The sequence below is a fragment of the Drosophila arizonae genome, chromosome 5 (assembly GCF_054131065.1).
Source record: "Drosophila arizonae isolate 15081-1271.41 chromosome 5, UAZ_ARI_1.0, whole genome shotgun sequence".
Classification (NCBI taxonomy): Eukaryota; Metazoa; Arthropoda; class Insecta; order Diptera; family Drosophilidae; genus Drosophila; species Drosophila arizonae.
Genome location: NC_142925.1, coordinates 7600320 through 7617585, shown reverse-complemented (window position 1 = coordinate 7617585; position 17266 = coordinate 7600320). Strand labels below are relative to the sequence as shown.

Sequence of the window (17266 nt, the reverse complement as noted above, 5' to 3'; positions counted from 1 at the left end):
CTGCTGAAGATGTTCGAGACCACGCTGACCTTGCCGCGCACCAGCGTGCTAACCGAACCGCTGGGCAGCGTGCCAACCACATCGACGGCCGCTGTGCAAACCACCAAACGGCGGCGACGGCGTCGCAACAAGCGTCGTCGCAAATCGTCCATGTCGAGCAGCGAGGCGACCTCAACCCGAACCTACGATCCCGTCATGACAGCGACCAGCATACGTGGTGGCAATACAGCTGGTGGGGGTGGAGGTGTTGGTGGTGGTGGTGTTGGCGGTACAGCACGTCGTGGTCGCCATCGAGGCGTCAGCAGTTCCGCATCAGCAGCAGCTGTAGCAGCAGCAGCAGCGGCAGCAGCATCGGCATCAGCATCGGCATCGGCAGCGGGTTCGGCAGCATCATCATCGGCCATGAGCGGTGGCAGCAGCCCGGCGCTATTTGTGGATCCGCACGACTTCTTCGAGACGCTCGACTAGATTAGGATAAAGATTAACGAAATCGATCTGTGTAATCTGTATCTCTATCTGTATCTGTAGTAGGTTAATTCTGTTGTTACTTCACCACTTTTTTTACACGCATCAACTGTGCGCCTATTTAAGTACTTTTAACTGATGCCGCGATAATTCATGCAATAATTGTGTTTCTGATTTAGCGAGATTTTTAAATGCGAAACAAAACAAAACAAAACTATAAACAAATAACAAACGTTTTACAACATATTTTTTATATGCATTAGCCTTTCGGATATAAGCAAAAAATGAAAACCGCGAAAAAAAAAAACAACAACAATTATGTGTAATATTATTCTTATGTATAATTAAAATTTATAATTGAAGTCCCCTAATCGGAAATTAACTGGCTAAAGTCGATTGTGTTTGTATTGTTTAAAGCCAAAATAATGTTTACTTCTTTATTATTATTTAATTTAAAAGGAGCTCTTTTTAAAATATTTAAAACAAATAATAAAACCTGTTCATTTAAATTTAAAACTAGAGTTTAAAGAAATTTAATCGCTTGAATCAACCAACTGCTAATTAATAATATATATATATACATATAAAGCTAAACAATTGTGAACAATTCAAATAAAATAGAATTCATTAACTTAACGTGTGATCGATTTAACAGATCGAATCAAACCGATTTCTATATATGTACGAAAATATTTGGGGCGCAATAGCAAGAAAATATAAATTTCGATCAATTTTTCAAAAAGTGCAAGTTTTAACTGTAATAATTCGCAACTAAAGTGAAACTTATTCGATAAGCATATACATTCAGACATCGTTTATATATATGTATATACAGACATATATATATATTATCATATCTGTATTACATGAAAATTATAAAGAAAAGACAAGAAATTGAATTTTCCATTAGTTTTTGCTTTAACACAGAATTGATCTAAGAACATTGATAATATGCAGCATAGCTTAATAGACTATATATGGGTTGATTATATAATACGAATTTACAAGTCCGGCTGCCTGATGCGCTGCACACGTTCCGTATTTTTGACATGTTGCTTCAACAGTTTCATGACATCCGTATCGTATTCCGGCGGCGTTGGCTTCGTATTTGTTGCCCAATAATAGATATCCCAATCGTTGCTCACGCCATTGATGAGCTGATCGTATTGCGCCGTTTCCTCGGCATCGAAATCCTTCAGGTATTTGGCCACGAAAGTGCTCAGGAGCAAATCGTTCTCCAACATTCCGCGTTTGCGCGATTGATACAGGAGTCTGGCAGATGGGAATTGATTTATTTAGTGAACTATAATTATAGTATAGTCTACACACCTTTGCTTGCGAGTCTCGAGCGGCTCATCGGGTCTGATGGGATACTCCGGCACTGGTAAATGGGGCGATTCTTCGTAATCAATTATTTCCGGCGGAGTTGAGTACTCGATCTTGTCGGGCACATTTTGTTTGCCGCTCATGCAGCGTGTGGGAGAGACCAGCAAGCGGCGCACAGATGTTGAGCTCTAAAAAAGGATTTAATTATCCATTTTTCGTTTGTTAAATAAGCTTATAACTTACCAAAACTTGACGTAACATTTTAATTGTTTCCCTCAAATTCACAAACACGCAATTGCGATCAGCTGTTTGTGGCCAGGGCTGCAGCAATGCATGCAACTCTTATGTTAAAAGCGAATTGGTGGCAAAGAAAAACTGTTATTAACAGTCATCATTCAATTTGCATTAAATATTAACAAGAAGTCCTCATAAGCCCTAATTTATGGCACTTTAGTTCTTTTTAATATTTACAAACAGCGTTCAGTGGCTATCCAACAACTCTAAACTCCGCACTATTGGTCTCATTTGAATTCGTACTGTAACGCCAATAAGAAAGTTAACAGTGCTGCTAATTAGCAGAGTGCTGCCACAGCGCGCGAAATGTAAACAAAGTGCATGGAGCTAGTGGTCTGGCAATGCCAGATTCAGTTTGAAAGAGACAGCGAGAGGCAGCAAAAGTGTGTTACAAGTTTTTGCACACCCGAAATATTCCAATTAAATTAGAATTAATGCAATTTGAAAGCAAAGTGCTAGTGCTGAACATTGTGTAACGGGTAATTGTGAAATCTAATGTGTTATCAATTCTCCAAAATGCAATCCAATTAAATATATAAGAAACTGAAAAGCCAACAAGCAAACGGGCGGAACAAGAGGGTGGCCTCCGTGCTGCGCTGCTCTGCTCTGCTCTGCTCTGCTCAGTTCAGTTCTGCTCTGCTCTGCTCAGTTCGTGTGTGCAAGTGTTGTGTGTATACGCTGGCGCTGGAAACTAGGCGGTGGTAAAATGTAAAGCCGAAAAAAAAGAACGAAACGAAGAAAATTGCGCTCACGCTGCTCGCCCTGGCGGTGGGTGGGAGAACGTGTGTATGCGTGTGAAAGTATAAATGTGTGTATGTGTGTGAAGAGTGCGTGTGCGTGTGAGAGCGCGAGCGTGTGAGCAGCGCGGCACGAAACTACTAAATGGAAATTTATACAAGCGCCTAAAACACCACCCCCAAGCAACCACCCAACTATAAAAACCGAAAAACGCGACGCACCCACGCAAAAGCCGCATAAAAAACTAAACGTTTCCCCATCGAGGCGCAACAAAACGCAGCATCATCATCAAATGGGCCAAAGGAGGCGCGGCGACTGCCAGATCATCTCCAGTGTGACCACGCGTCGTCTTAGCCGGCTATGGCCAGCCGTTTAACACATTTTTTTTGCGCCCACGCCCACATCTTGCAGACAAACACACACACATATGTACATATATAATATATATACATATACAGAAAAAGCAGGACCTGGCCACACCATGCACAATATTTCCAAAAACATGATAAATGGTCAAAATGCGGAAATTTTTTCGCTCTGCATTTCATATGTTCTTTTTCGTAGTAATTTTCGATAGCATTTTCTGATTAGATAAATGAAATTGATGAACATCTATATAGATACAATTATGTATGTATATATATTTAGAATATTACATATTTTCCATTCAAGCCATATGTAAATTGGTTAGAGCAGTGCCTGCTGCTTGCTCTCATTGCTGTTGTTGTTGTTGTTGTCCGCTGATAACAGCGTAATACAACAACAACAAAAGCGCAGTTCAATTATAGCTGCACGCGCCCTATTGGACAGACAGACAGTGGCGGCCATAAAATTAGGCGCACTTGTCAAGTAGTTATCTCAATACCGGTGCTTGGCTGTGTATCTGTGTGTGTGTGGGTGTGTGTGACTCATTGCTCATGGTGTTGTTTTTGTTGCTGCTCTCACTTCCCGTGGCCGAACAACGGAACGCTCAGTTATTGTTTATGCAGAAAAAAATCCAATTGGATGCTGCTCACCATTTCCCTTAACGAATTAAAATATATAATAAATAAATAATACCTCCGTTTGCAGTGTGTATATTTGTAATTTTAAGCATTTTGTAAATAAGACAAAAAACAAAACAAAAAATAAATAAATAAGTAAAATAAAAGCTGCGCACTTGCTGTCCACCCAATAAGAAGAAATCCCCTTAACTTAACTGACAAGTGCTGCCAAAGCCACAACAATAAAAACACAAAATCATCTAATAAGCAAATAATATAAGCTAAACGCAACAAAGTCTAACAAAATGGGCTGCACTACATCGGCTGAAGAGCGCGCTGCCATACAACGTTCCAAACAAATCGAGAAGAATCTGAAAGAGGATGGCATTCAAGCGGCAAAGGACATTAAACTTTTGCTACTCGGTAAGTGCAATTTACAACAATTTATAACAATAATATAATATAAGAAAAAAAATAATGCAATCATATTTCCACTCACAACTTTCGCCCAGGAAGTCGTCGCTGTGCGTCGGTTCCCTCCTTTTTTTTATTCCAAACAAAATAAAAGACAGAAAAATAAAACAGAATGCAAAAGCAAACAATATCATCATCTTATTCTTCTTCTTCTCTTTGATACCTACATAAATGGAATTTCTTTATCAGTTGCGAGTTGCAAAGTGCACTTGAGCTGTTTAAAGTTCCTCTTCCTCAACTGCTGCTGTCCCCCCCTCAATATCTCTCACTACTGCAGGCTCAATTACTTTCAGGCCCAGGCACAGTGGTGTGTGTGTGTGTGTCGGCCGTGAAGGTTTTATGGCTGAGAGATAGCATATGTTTTGTTATTAAATGAATGTAAACGGAAACGGCCCTTTTTTGATAAATATTAATTTCATTGCCTTACCTTTACATTAAATACATTAAATAAATATATATTTTGAAGAAATATATTTGAAATGTGTATTTTCGATAAGAATTTTTTATGGATTTCTGAAGTTCAGATTTGTATTGCTAAATGTTTTTTTTTTTTATTCCTCCTACTTACCCAAACTAAATATTTAAAATTCTTTGCCTTTGGCCAAATTAAGCATTTAAAATACTTTTTCTTTCAATGACTGGCTTTATTCTTGGCCAATAAACTTCGGAGCTGTCAATGACAAGAAACTAAGCCACAAAAATAAATAAATAAATAAAAAAAAAAAAAAAACAGCAGGAAAAGTTAAACGTAACTCAAGGCTGATGCATCATCATCCAGTGGCATGATAATTTATTCTTAGCGTGTGTTGTTGTTGTTGCTGTTGTTGCCTTGGCCACGCAACAAAAGCGACCAAAAAATATTCGGCATGAAAAGAAAAAGAAACAACAATTGGGTCAAATGCGATGCTTGCATGTCATCCCATTGTCCGGCTCTCGTTTTCGCTTCTCACTCTCAGCTCCAAAACTCATCATTCCCATTTTCTTTGCTCATTTTCGCTCGAGCGGTTGTTGTTGCTGCTGTTTGCTGTTTGCTATTGTATTTGTTGTTGTAGTCTCTTCTTCTTGTTCATGTTTTCTGGCCAGATTCAAGTGCTCATACATCATGCAGTGCAGTCAAGTTTTCGACTAATGACAGCTGACAAATCGACGGGCATTTAGCGCAATGCATTTTTAAGTGCACTTAGACCACGGTGCAACAGTTGCAACTACAGCAGAGCGTGCCCGTGTGTGTGTCTGTGTGTGTGCGTGTTTGTCTATGCAACAGACGCATCGCTGTTAAAGATGCGGCAGGCTCAAGTATGCGCCTTTGCCTATAAACAACAGGTACACTGAGAGAAAAGATGGGTTTCTATGTCCCTTAAAATTTATATTTTTTCCAAGAGAAAGAATCATTTTATTTATTTATTTTATTTTATTTTATTTGTTTCAGTTTATATAAATACTGTCTTCAAATGTTTATTAAATTATTTATTTGTTTTTAAATTTAAATGCCTAAAAATTTAAATTTAAAAATATTTATAAATGTATTTTTTTCATGAGACCTTCACTTATTTCTTACTCCACCTGTTAACTCTCACTCGATCTCACTTTTTACTTTACTTCCATACCCTATACTCACTGTATTTCTCTCAGTGTCTTTGCTGTCGCGCCTGCATCCGCCAAAACGTCACTTGACACTCAAGCGCTTGCACGTGTAGCTCAACCTGGTGATTGACATGGAACCACAAGCCATGCGCCATGACACCAAACTAGGGAAAGGTTCAAGTGTGGTGCTGCGGTGCGGCGCTGCTGTGGTGGCTACATGACAACGGGTTCTTTTAAACGGACAACTTACCCGGCTGCCAGCTAAGCACTTAAGCAGTTTTGCAACCCATTGACATTGACATTGGAGTCGCACGCTAATCCCGTTTACCTGAATGCCACGCGCCAGATCCCACACACACATACACACCCAAATAAAGAAGAAGAACGAGTTTCCGTTTGTCGTGCATATGGGTGGGATATATACATATATAACAATCAATTGGAGTAGGTTCTGGGAAATTGAATTTGATAAATACTATAGTTAAATTTAGTTGGAAGTTGAAGATAAATTTTAATCTAGTCTAAGTACTTAACATGGAAAAACAAAGCAGATTTTTATTGGGAATCTATCTTATTGGAGAATTATATCCTTAAGCTCTCTTAGAGTTCAGTAAACCTTAAACTTGAATAGGGTGCTGTTGAGAGTGATAGAAGTGATAGATAGAGTGATAGAGTTAGGGCTTAACGGAGTTACGAAATGAAGGGTTAACTGTAACTAAATTGACATCATATATTCTGACAAAATTTTATATATTTTAAATGAGTTTAGTTTAGTTCCAATATTATGTAACAAATTGGCTGTAGTTTTTCTAATTCCTAGAATTGCTCATTTCATTATTTCTTTTATTATTATTGCATTGAAATTGCTTGTCAACAGATTTCAATGAATTTTATGGCGACAACTAAAGCCCTTGCTTCGTTTTTACGACTTGCTATGCGCGCAGTGCTTAGTGCTCAACGGCGTTGATATATAGATGGAAGAGATAGAGTCTAATACAAGTATCTTAAATTAAACCTACTTAACGTACGTAAGGTATAATAGAGAAGGATGAAACTGCTTCCAGCTACAATTGGCTATAAAAGTGAAAGTTAACATTGTATAGAAGAATATGATATAATATAAGAGAATAGGCAGTCCATATTGGGCAGGGGAGGAGTAGGAGATATCTGTTCATATGAATGTCGTGATTAAAACTGGAAATGGGCTCTACAATTTCTGAGCGCCAATAACTCCAAGAATATAGAAATATATAATTGATATTTTTATATGAGATTTAGTTAGATAATACAATCAAAAGCTAAATACTGCATAACATTAGCTCAGGGTCTTTCAAGCCTAACTCCTAAATATTACCATATATAATTTGTTCAGCTTCCTTTTTTTTATATCTATATTCACTTTGCTTATCAATTTACTGGTTGAGCAATTAATTAAGTCAACTCAGCTCAAGGTGTTTCAGTTTCCCACTCTTTCACTCTCTCTCTCTCTCTCTCCTTCTCCTTCAACTCCGCTTGTTGAGTGCATATTTGATACAACTACAGGTAACTGGCAATTGCAATGGGGCCAATATAGTTCATGTTCCATTACGGTTATTGTTGTTGCTGTTGTTGTTGTTGTTGTTGTGGGCACTGCACTTTTTGGTGAGCCGGGAGACGAATGGCAGGCAGGAAGCCTCAAATGGCGGCAGGAAGCCGAGCAACAAACAATGAACGACAACACGACAACTCGACTGCAACTGTTGCCAGCTGAGAGTACATGAGCTATGCCTCGACCTGTTCGCCCCGCGCTTGCCCGCACTGCCCCGCCCCGACCTGAACTGCTTTGTCATGGGTGTGGTTGCCTTTTCGGTCTGTGGACAAAACATCGATACACAAGTGCCAACTGGTCCTTTTGCCAGCTGCAGTTGCCCCGCCCACTGCTCTGCTGCACCTTTGGCCGCCCTCTCGTAACGGATGCTTCAACACTTTAACATAATTTTGCAGGCCAAAGTGCCTATTGAGGAAACATTTGCTGCTTGTGTTTTATGGCCCAAAGTGCACCAAGTGATGTGTGTTGGCCTAAACGTAAAGCATGGCCCGGACCAAACACAAACAATATTGTGTTGCCTGAGAAGTTGGCGTTAGTAAATGTTGTTAGAATGAAAGAAAATGAATGAAAATGCCATGGGATTTCGATTGAAAGCGGACTTAGACAATGTGAACTATAAAACAAATAATCTTTTACCTAAAAAATGCGATATTATATAGTAAAGAATGATAGTTATTATAGATCAGTGTAATTGAAAGATTATAAATATGATTAGAATTAAGACAAAGAAAATTATTTTATATATATATAAATTAAATTTAAAAATAATTATCTCAGCAAAACTAAAAAATATTATTTGCCGTAATTTAATTAATTCAGTAAAATTAAAAAATATTATTTGTCCTAATTTAATTATCATCTCTTTCACATGCTATTTAATATATAATATTTATACGAGGTCTCTACTTCTTATCTAAAGAATTTCTTAATTTTTTGCTTCTAATATATATGTAAATCTAGCATCATTTTCTTTAACCCTTGCTCTTCCTTGCTTAAATTTTACCCGCCTAAAAATTACTTTTCTAGCTAACCTATCTCGCTTCTACGCAAAAAAATTTCCTGATTGAACTCCTTTTTTCACTACTCAAAGATTCAATCAGCAAAACAAATAAAATATAAATGGAAAGTTCAAGGAAAATATGAAGGGAATATGAAAAATGGTTTCGCAATAATAATGCCCAGAAACGATGGTACGAAGGTAATCACTTTATTTGAGGAAAGCGCAGAATTGATTTTCCAGCTAAAAACGATTCACAGAAATTGCTGCTTGACAGGGCTGAAGTGAATCTGGTTGCCTGCACTTGGCTAAAGTAAATCAATGAGTGCATTTTACGAGCTGCAGCTGCCATGGGGAAGTGTAAACCCCCCTCCGCTTCTGCACTCGCCTGCTCCATGCAAATAAACAAGATTCATTAAATAAACTATGGAAAACATGCCAAACCCAATACAAATCGAATTTAATTGACTCGAGTCAAATGTCGCAAAAGAAAGTCAAAAGCCAAACACCCTTAAAGAGAGAGGGTGACAGAAGTATATTGTCTCTTCTCCGTTTCTAGTTTTGTCATTTAAAAGAGTTCGCGTGATAATAAAAAAATGAAAATGAAGCACAGAGCACCATAGTTTTATAGAAGCACTCAATTTGCTGTTTGTCGTTGTCATTGGCTGCGGTTGTTGTCGCGCTAATTCCCCTGCTGCCCGCTGCCCTCCCTCTCTCTTAACCCCTTTCGTGACGCCTGTGGCCTAACCCAATTCATTCAATAATTTCATTTGCTACTCGTTCATTGTTTCCATTTTTTTTCGCCACTGTCCGCCGCTTGCAAATGATGATTCAATTGAATTTGTTGTTTTGCGTAGCCAACCCCAGCCCCAACCCCAACCTCAACCTCAACCCTAACACCAGCCCCACCACCCCTTCTCGACAGTTGCCCTGTTAAAGCAGGGCAGCCATTCGGACTAGGTCTCTTGCTTTAACACGCCATTTGTTCGTTTTGCCATGGAATGCAATTACCTTGCGGTCTCTGACATCGACGCCAATTATCGCCACATTTAACTGCTCCACAGAGGAGGGCAGCCAGTGGGTTGAAGATATTGTGGTGTAGTTTTGGCTCAGTGGTTGCAACAGTTCTTGGAAATCCCAACAACGACTGTCGGTTGGCATTATCCAAACTGCAATTCTCAGAAAGGTCTAATTAAAACTGAAATAAAAGCCTGAAGGTTGACTGCAATTTCCCTTAATAATATCAACTTTTCAATTAGAGTGCTCAAAATATTAACTAAGAGCAGTTAAGCTAATGCGCTTATCAAATCTGAATAATCAGAGATAATGTGCAATTACGATTTTAATTAGCTTTTGAGTTGAGGGAAGCTAAAACAGAGAATTTTGTGATGATATAATATAATATTTTAGTTTATTGTTAGGAATATATGCATAATATAATATAAAAGAAAATCGACGTAAAATGCTTGTAAAAACTAAAAAAATTATTAATTAGTGTGCAATTTTTTAACTTAGATCTTTTAGATATATTTAAAAAATAAACTTCAATAATATTTTTTACATGGAAAATCTTAAACAGGAACTCTGACTTTAAAGCTCAATTCAATTCACTCCATATTAATTAAGGGTTATATTAATAGCCAATAGAATGCTATATTATGAATGCCCATTGTGAATGCTCGGGTCACCATAATTACCTAAACTAAGGGCCAGCACACATTTTGCATGGCCATGCGAATGCTGGCCATAATTGTTCGACGAGCCTTTGACGTTTTGCCTCCGCCTTTATGAGCCATGCAATAAGATTAATTGACTTATGTGGCGTGCAGTTGACTGTTGAGTGCGCGCGCCTGGACGCTACCTGGGCATTGATTTGCTCGATGGCGATTCGCAATTTGAAATGCGATATGTGCCTGGAGAGCTGGGCAAAAAGCTTTTTAGTCAATTAACGCTGGCAGTCTGAACATTCAATCAAACAGCCGATGACAATGACTGAACACAATTGGGCAGCCATCATCAATTGGGGTTCGATTTTCCTCCATTTTTTATCTAATCTGCCGCCGGCGGCATTCAATGTATTTGTGTTCCCCACTATGCTATAGTTTTCCGGTAAGGGGGGCGAAAATAGAATGAAAATATACTCATCCTGTCGGCTGTCAACGCTCGTCATTTGATGGAAAAGGTCAGCTCTCGTTGCATTCAAGCCGTATTCTAGCTAAGGCGCCTAATAGTTAGCCGTTTAAAAGCTAAGCTGCCTAAAAGTGACTTTAAAATGCTAACTTGTCTATGAGCCTGCCCATGTGTGTGTGTGTGCGTGTGTGTGCTACACTCGCTGCTGTTGTTGTCCTTGCCTTGTCACACTCGCTGCTTGGCTACTCGCTGAACGAGCACCAAGCCAATTGCAGCGCGCGCTCACTTGCCTACTTCACTCTGCCGTTCCTTCTCTCTCCAGCGCTCTTTTTTTCTACAAACATTCCAGGCTATCAGCTCACTCACTCTCCCGCTCTCGCTGGCTCCTTGTCATGCGCGCTCTCCTGCTCTCCCACGCGCACAACGTAAAGCTCTGTCAGCCCATTCACTAATGTGTATGTGTATTTCGTAAAAGCTTTTGCTTCAGCTGTAATTGTGAGTACGCGTGTGCGTGTGTAAGCAAGAGAGACAGAGAGAGCGAGAGATTGAGTGATTGATTGAGAGTGAGTACGTGCAGGCGCATTTAGGGCGGCTCCGGTTGCTGGTTGTTCGTTTAGTCCAGCGAGTCCAGTGACAGCTCCAGCCAACTCAGTCAGTTGGTTAGTTAAAGAGAAAGCGATTCGTTCAACCAAAACCAAAAAAAGATTATATATATATAAATCACGCGTATTTTCACTACGTAAAGAAAATTAAAAAAAAGAATTCCTAAAGATATAAAAAAAATAACAAAATTGTATTGAAATTGTTCAACTTGATTAATAAAACAATAATTGAATTTTGCGCGCTCGTTAGATACAGGCGCGACAAGTGCTCGATAATTGCTGCATTAATTATAAATGAAAATTAAAATCGAAATGAAAAGGAATATTTTTAGCAGCTTCGCCCCGAAATTTTCTTTCATATGAATCATTTTTTTTCTCTGCTGCTGTCTTTGCGCTGCTGGAAGCGTGCAATAACAATAAACAAAAAGCAGAAACAAATTTATATATATAAAGAAGAGAAAAAAATCAAAACCAAAGAAAATTGAATATTTCGTGCTTTTCACAAAAGAAAAACTGTAGCAACAAAAAAAAAAAAAGAAAAATGAACAACAGCAAAAGTACTTCGCGCTCGCACTCGCTATGGCACTTGCTGTTTGCTTTGCGTCAGATCGAGCAACCCCCTTGGCCGCCCAATCAACCACCCCAACACCTCTCACTGTCTCTCTCGCTCGCTCCCTCTCTCTGCATGTGTGCGTGTGTGTGAATGTGTTTATGGCCACTTGTAAGACCAGCGCAGCGCTAGCTATTCGGGAAAAACTCTTGGTCATGTCCATGGGCATTTGCAAATAATATGGCTCGCTATTAATTTGTCTATCAATATTATTTATGGCCACGTACAATAATCGACTATGCATATATATATAGATTTATATATGTATGAATGTGTGTGTGTGAGCTTATCCGCTATGCAATATCGTTGACTATAAAATAACCTTTTTTGCTAGCGTGTTTTATTGATTTTTTTGTTGTTTTTGCTTTGCTTGTCACACGCTGCGTATGCGTGTTGTGCGTGCGTGTGTGTGTTTGTCAAGGCTCTAGCTGCACAGAGATATATATATGTATATGCACTCATTATATATATATATATGAAGTGTAACACCTGCTCGCTCAACTCCTTTAGCCAAAACAAATCCTCTAATCAAGCCAAAAATCTTGTGTATATGCTAATTGTATTATTTTCTATTACAACTTTTATTTCTTAATATCTCTTCTTTTTGGCTAGAAATCAGAAAGCACAAAAAGCTTTTGCTCTCTCTTACTCACTCTCTCTTACTCTCACTTGCTCTCTGGTGAGCATTTAATTTGGCCAGCTGGTTTTGTGCTTATCTCGGGGTGGTTGCTGGCCAAGAAAGCACGAGGCGCACAGTTAATCATTCGAATCGGCATCGCATTCATTTCGTGCAGCATCCGTGTGGCAGACGAATGTGTCTCGGCTGTTATCCTGGCATCGAGTCGCCCTGTTTGTCAACAAATGCGCATAAATTCAATTGTTGTTACGGTTATGTCACCCGCTGGCTGACAAGTGCAAATGCAAATCAATTCAACTGAAATCGCATCAAACAATTTCTTACAGTGTAACGCGCACAAGCCAAAAGTGTAACTGAAGGCAACAAAAAAAAAAAAACAAAATAAAACAAAAAAGAAAACAAATATTTCTAAGAATTTCGGAAACAAATATTTTCGTAAACAAAACTGTAAGGTTAAGGCACAACAGAGGCGTTGTTGTTGCTGCCGTTGTGGGGGATTTGTTTGTTGTTGGTTAATTTCCGTTAGACTTCTGCATCCCCCGCGTATTCGGCCATTGATTTGGCCGATATCAAACGACCTTCAAAACGTTTTGCGTCGAGGCAATACGCACCATGGGCTGCGCACAGTCTGCCGAGGAGCGAGCCGCAGCCGCCAGAAGTCGCCTGATCGAGCGTAATCTCAAAGAGGATGGCATACAGGCTGCCAAAGAGATTAAGCTGCTGCTCTTGGGTGAGTTACCATGTCTCCCTGCCCACTCTCGCACTGCCCCTGCTGTCGCCCTCTCTCTGTCTTTCTCCTGTCTTTCTCCGGTTTATCGCTCGTTAAGTTTGCCGCCGCGTAATTACCATAGCATACTTAGCGGCTGCTCGTCTATGCATATCAAGTTGACCTGCCTTCTAGGCTTGCCACATCTATGACTAATCTGCCTCGCATATATAGTGTTTTTTTTTTTTTTTTTTTTTTTTTTTTTTTATTGTCTGCTTTGCATCAACATTTCTCGGCTGCTGCCGCATGTAAAATGCTATAAATTTAATAATCAGCAATAATATACTTTTCATACTCAGACGCTTGGCGAAAGTTCAAGGTCAGCCAACGAGTGTGGGTGTGCAGATCTCCCACTCTCTCTCTCACACACTCACCACCCTCTCACTGGGCGTGTGTGTGTGTGTGTATGTGTGCCCTGCACCGGTAATAGTTGATTGCAAACTGCAATTATATTATGTCCAACTAACTGTAAACGTAATGACTCAAGCAGGACTTGTGCAGGACTCAGCAGATACTGCATAACATTGAAATAGTTTCGTCTCTTATCGATTTTACACCTGAGCTGGTTTCTGCTTAACTATCTCATTTTTCTTTAGATTGTTTTTCTAGATTAACATCTTAACAAGTTGAGCTTTTAGCTTAAATGAAAGTGAAATGGAAATGGAATTTGTAATTGTATTAGCAAATGAAGTTTAACATCTCTGGGACAGTAAAATTACTTTAATACTTCAGTTTAAAGGCAGAATATATATAAATAATAATAATAATAAATAAACATATTTACTAGTACTTTTCTATTTCTTATGTATTTATTTATTTTTTTTTTTTAATTAATTAATTATTTATTTATTTATTTTTTTTTTTTTTTAATTCATTCGCTCTACTTAAGAATAATTTTCAGAAAGAAATATACATTTTTATTTAAAGTACAAATTTAAAGAAATGTATAAGGGATAATAATAAAAATTAATAAAGAATAACAAAAATGAATATAGAATAGTAAATAATAACATATATTAGTAAGAAGCTAAGGTTCTGTATAAAAGTCTTAAAAAATTGTAAAGTCTTGTCTAAGTTCTACTCCGCACATTCCCATTTCCATTTATAGGGTATCTGTTAGCCTAAGCTTTTTTTTAAGTCACTTTCAAATGTTTTCACATTAGTAGCCAAATGAATAATGTTTGTAATTCGAAGAGTTGGTCCTCTGTGCAGTCGCTGCTCTCATTTTGCAGTTACGTGTGTATTTCATTTTCCATTTCCCTCTCCAATTTTTATTTCATTTTCATTTGCAATTTTGCTGATGTTTACATATATGTACGTATGTATGTATGTATTTTTGTGTTTCATTTAATTTCCTCTTGCAAATATCAGCGTCCGTCTCCTGGGCAAAAGATTTAATTTCTGACAGTTTTGCGTGTTTGTACAAAATGTTAAAATGCTGCTCAGCATTTCTTTATAAATATATATAAGTGGGTGGGTGTATGTATGTGTTATGCTTACTTTTCTCATACTGGAGAACAATGTTTATTTAAAAGAAGCTTCGGTGTGCGTGCGAGTTGTTCAAAAATCGAGCACATATTCAAAATAATAATCAAACAAAAACTAAACTCTCACCTCGACCTCATCTCTATTTCTCCAGCTCTTGCTCTTGCTCTTTCTCTTGTTCTTGCTCTGGCTCCGTCTTTCTTTGGCTATTCATGCAATTTACGTAGGCATTAAATTTTAAGCACTCGCCTTCACTTCCCCAATACAAACATCTCATTAATTTCACGTGCCGGCAGTCATAAACAATGTCTTCCACTAGCCGAGCTAGATAAACTTTGCGCTTGATGCCAAAACATTTCTCGTTCGGTTCTCGGTTCCTCAACTCCCAAGTTGATTGTTGTATTTAATAGTTCTTGAATGGATGCATTCACACAGACATACACACACACACACCCATACCCACACTCACTCTTATAGATATTTATAATCGAGAAATTTTCTTAACAATTACGTTTGGAGCGCATTGAACTGTTTTCTTCAAATGAACAACGGAACCTAAACAAATTTCCAAGGCGCATTCTTAATTTATGGACACAGTCCAGCATGTAAACGACCCGCAACACGTTAGGCTTGTGCTGCGTGTGCTATAAAGACCCTTTCTCTAGGCAACGTCTAGCTTGTCTATATATAGAACGTAACAATATGGAATGTTTAAAAACGGAAATACTTTTTGGCTTGCCGTAAATAGCTGAGCGATTAAAAATGTATCCCTAAAGGTCCTATCAAATAGTTTTTGTATTATTAAACTCTTTTTTTATAGTAGTTGTTTATTATAAGAATATTTATGGTCTTTGGGAGAAATTTATAGGTTTATAAATGGCAAAAAAGGGAAACTATACGATATCAGCTATGAATTAAGATAGCTTAAGACCTTGATTTGTAGAGATAGCTATTGATATATAGATACTAGATAACAAATACAAGATACACGATTCAGGACAGTAAATACTAGATGCTAGATACTTGATACCAGATACTAGATTCCAGATACTAGATACAGGATACCAGATACTAGATACAACCAGACAAATATATGTCACAAGCCACAAGTCACAAGCCACAATCCATCTTAAGGGACCAAAGTCTCAAGATACAGATACAGATACAGATACAAGATACAAGATACAAGATACAAGATACAAGATACAAGATACAAGATACAAGATACAAGATACAAGATATCAGATACAGGATATCAGATACAGGATATCAGATACAAGATATCAGATACAAGATATAGATACAAGATACTAGGTTCCAGATACTGGAGTCAAACTCCATTTTGTTGCATGAATGGAGTTACAATTGATGAAGGCTGTATTCTTATACAAATTTTAAATTTCACACCCAAACAATACTTTGACTAATTTAAAAATCCCTAACTAAAATTCCCATTTTGGGTAAATAAACATAAGCATAAATAATAAATATTCTAATGCAAAAATTTCCCCCAGATTAAGTAAAAGAATTTCATTGAAAATTCGTACCATAAATTATAGAAATTCACGGAAAATCGTTAGCAAAGATAATTTGTGAAGCGCTTTAGCAATAATTTTCCAGCTGACTTAAATGCACAGATTATCAACAAGTGCATGCAAAACACAAATACACAAACACACACATACACATAAGCGCACTCAATTATGGTGAAGAACGAAAGAAAATTAGAATGAAAAACTGGGGGGAAAATTGCACAGAAAATTGTGTAAAATGAAAGCGGCTAAAATTAGACGGCAAATGCAGTAGACAAAGGCAAAGTGGGCTAGTTAATGCAAGTGAAGCCAGGCACAAGGCACCAATTGAGACCCAAATAGAGCAATTTCGGGCGTAGACCACCTAAGTTAAACAGAAAAAAAACCAAAGTAGAATAGAGAAAAAACTTAAAGCCAACAATTAAGCCTTTGTTATGTTCAGAGCTGTGCTACAGCCGGCGGACAAGTCCGAGCCAAGAGCATAAGATGCTGATGACCATTATGATGATGGCAATCATAATGATGATCATGATAATGATAATCACGATAACGTTCTCAGTGTGTGTGTGTGTGTGTGTGCTAAAGGCCATTAAGCTCTACTTGTATAATACAAAGCGCACACATTTAGCTCAACAACTACGAACTATGCACTTGTAATCTGTGCATAAATATTTATAACCTCCCCCGCCCTGCCCAGCACCGCCCCGCCCCGCCTCATTGACCGCCCCTGTAACGCCCACAGTGAAAAAGTGCCCCGAGTGCGTTTTGCGTCACTGCACATAATCAGACGCCTTCTGTATTTTGCACTTTACATCTTTGCCACACACACACACACAGACACACACTGGCTTGGGGCGATTTGCCATAGCGAAAAGATACCCTACGCCACTGCTTTGTGGGGTAGTTTGGCTTTTTATTTAAGTCTGAATTATATCAGATAGTTTTGATTGGTAAAGTCGTTTTCTCTTTTATGTAAAGTTGGGAAGATTATTGAGTAAAAGTTGAGAAAAAACAGTAGATATTTATTTGTGTGTATTAATTTTATTTTATATCTG

The 17266-nt window shown here is 38.2% G+C and overlaps 3 protein-coding genes across 8 annotated transcripts in view; 2 read left to right on the top strand and 1 right to left on the bottom strand.

The window, feature by feature from the left end:
- The first annotated feature begins 9 nt into the window (after positions 1 to 9).
- Positions 10 to 1101, top strand: LOC108615280 (uncharacterized). The gene has a single exon (XM_018009675.2). The coding sequence runs from the start codon at positions 10 to 12 to the stop codon at positions 466 to 468; it is 459 nt and encodes a 152-aa protein (XP_017865164.1). The 3' UTR covers positions 469 to 1101.
- A 258-nt stretch (positions 1102 to 1359) lies between these two features.
- Positions 1360 to 2189, bottom strand: LOC108615279 (succinate dehydrogenase assembly factor 2-A, mitochondrial). The gene is made up of 3 exons (XM_018009674.2): positions 2035 to 2189; positions 1795 to 1979; positions 1360 to 1737 (listed from the first exon to the last, which is right to left on the bottom strand). The coding sequence occupies exons 1-3, from the start codon at positions 2050 to 2052 to the stop codon at positions 1467 to 1469; spliced, it is 474 nt and encodes a 157-aa protein (XP_017865163.1). The 5' UTR covers positions 2053 to 2189; the 3' UTR covers positions 1360 to 1466.
- Positions 2190 to 2410: 221 nt separating this feature from the next.
- Positions 2411 to 17266, top strand: part of Galphao (G protein alpha o subunit) — a 41189-nt gene continuing 26333 nt past the window's right edge. Inside the window, exons 1-2 of one of the 6 annotated variants that reach the window (XM_018009667.2) lie at positions 2411 to 2564; positions 3895 to 4229. In XM_018009667.2, the coding sequence (XP_017865156.1) occupies positions 4112 to 4229 (118 nt within the window). In that variant the 5' untranslated portion in view covers positions 2411 to 2564; positions 3895 to 4111. Of the gene's footprint in view, positions 2565 to 2652; positions 2794 to 3878; positions 4230 to 11130; positions 11373 to 12754; positions 13159 to 17266 lie in introns of those variants that run through there. The other 5 variants (XM_089470174.1, XM_089470177.1, XM_089470176.1 and 2 more) reach the window with 5 other exon arrangements.

Excerpts from the sequence above, each read along its gene's own strand:
- LOC108615280 (XM_018009675.2), top strand. The coding sequence starts at position 10 with ATGTTCGAGACCACGCTGACCTTGCCGCGCACCAGCGTGCTAACCGAA.
- LOC108615279 (XM_018009674.2), bottom strand. Across the intron at positions 1,738-1,794 it reads CTCGAGACTCGCAAGCAAAG|ACTCCTGTATCAATCGCGCA; the intron begins GTGTGTAGACTA and ends CCCATCTGCCAG.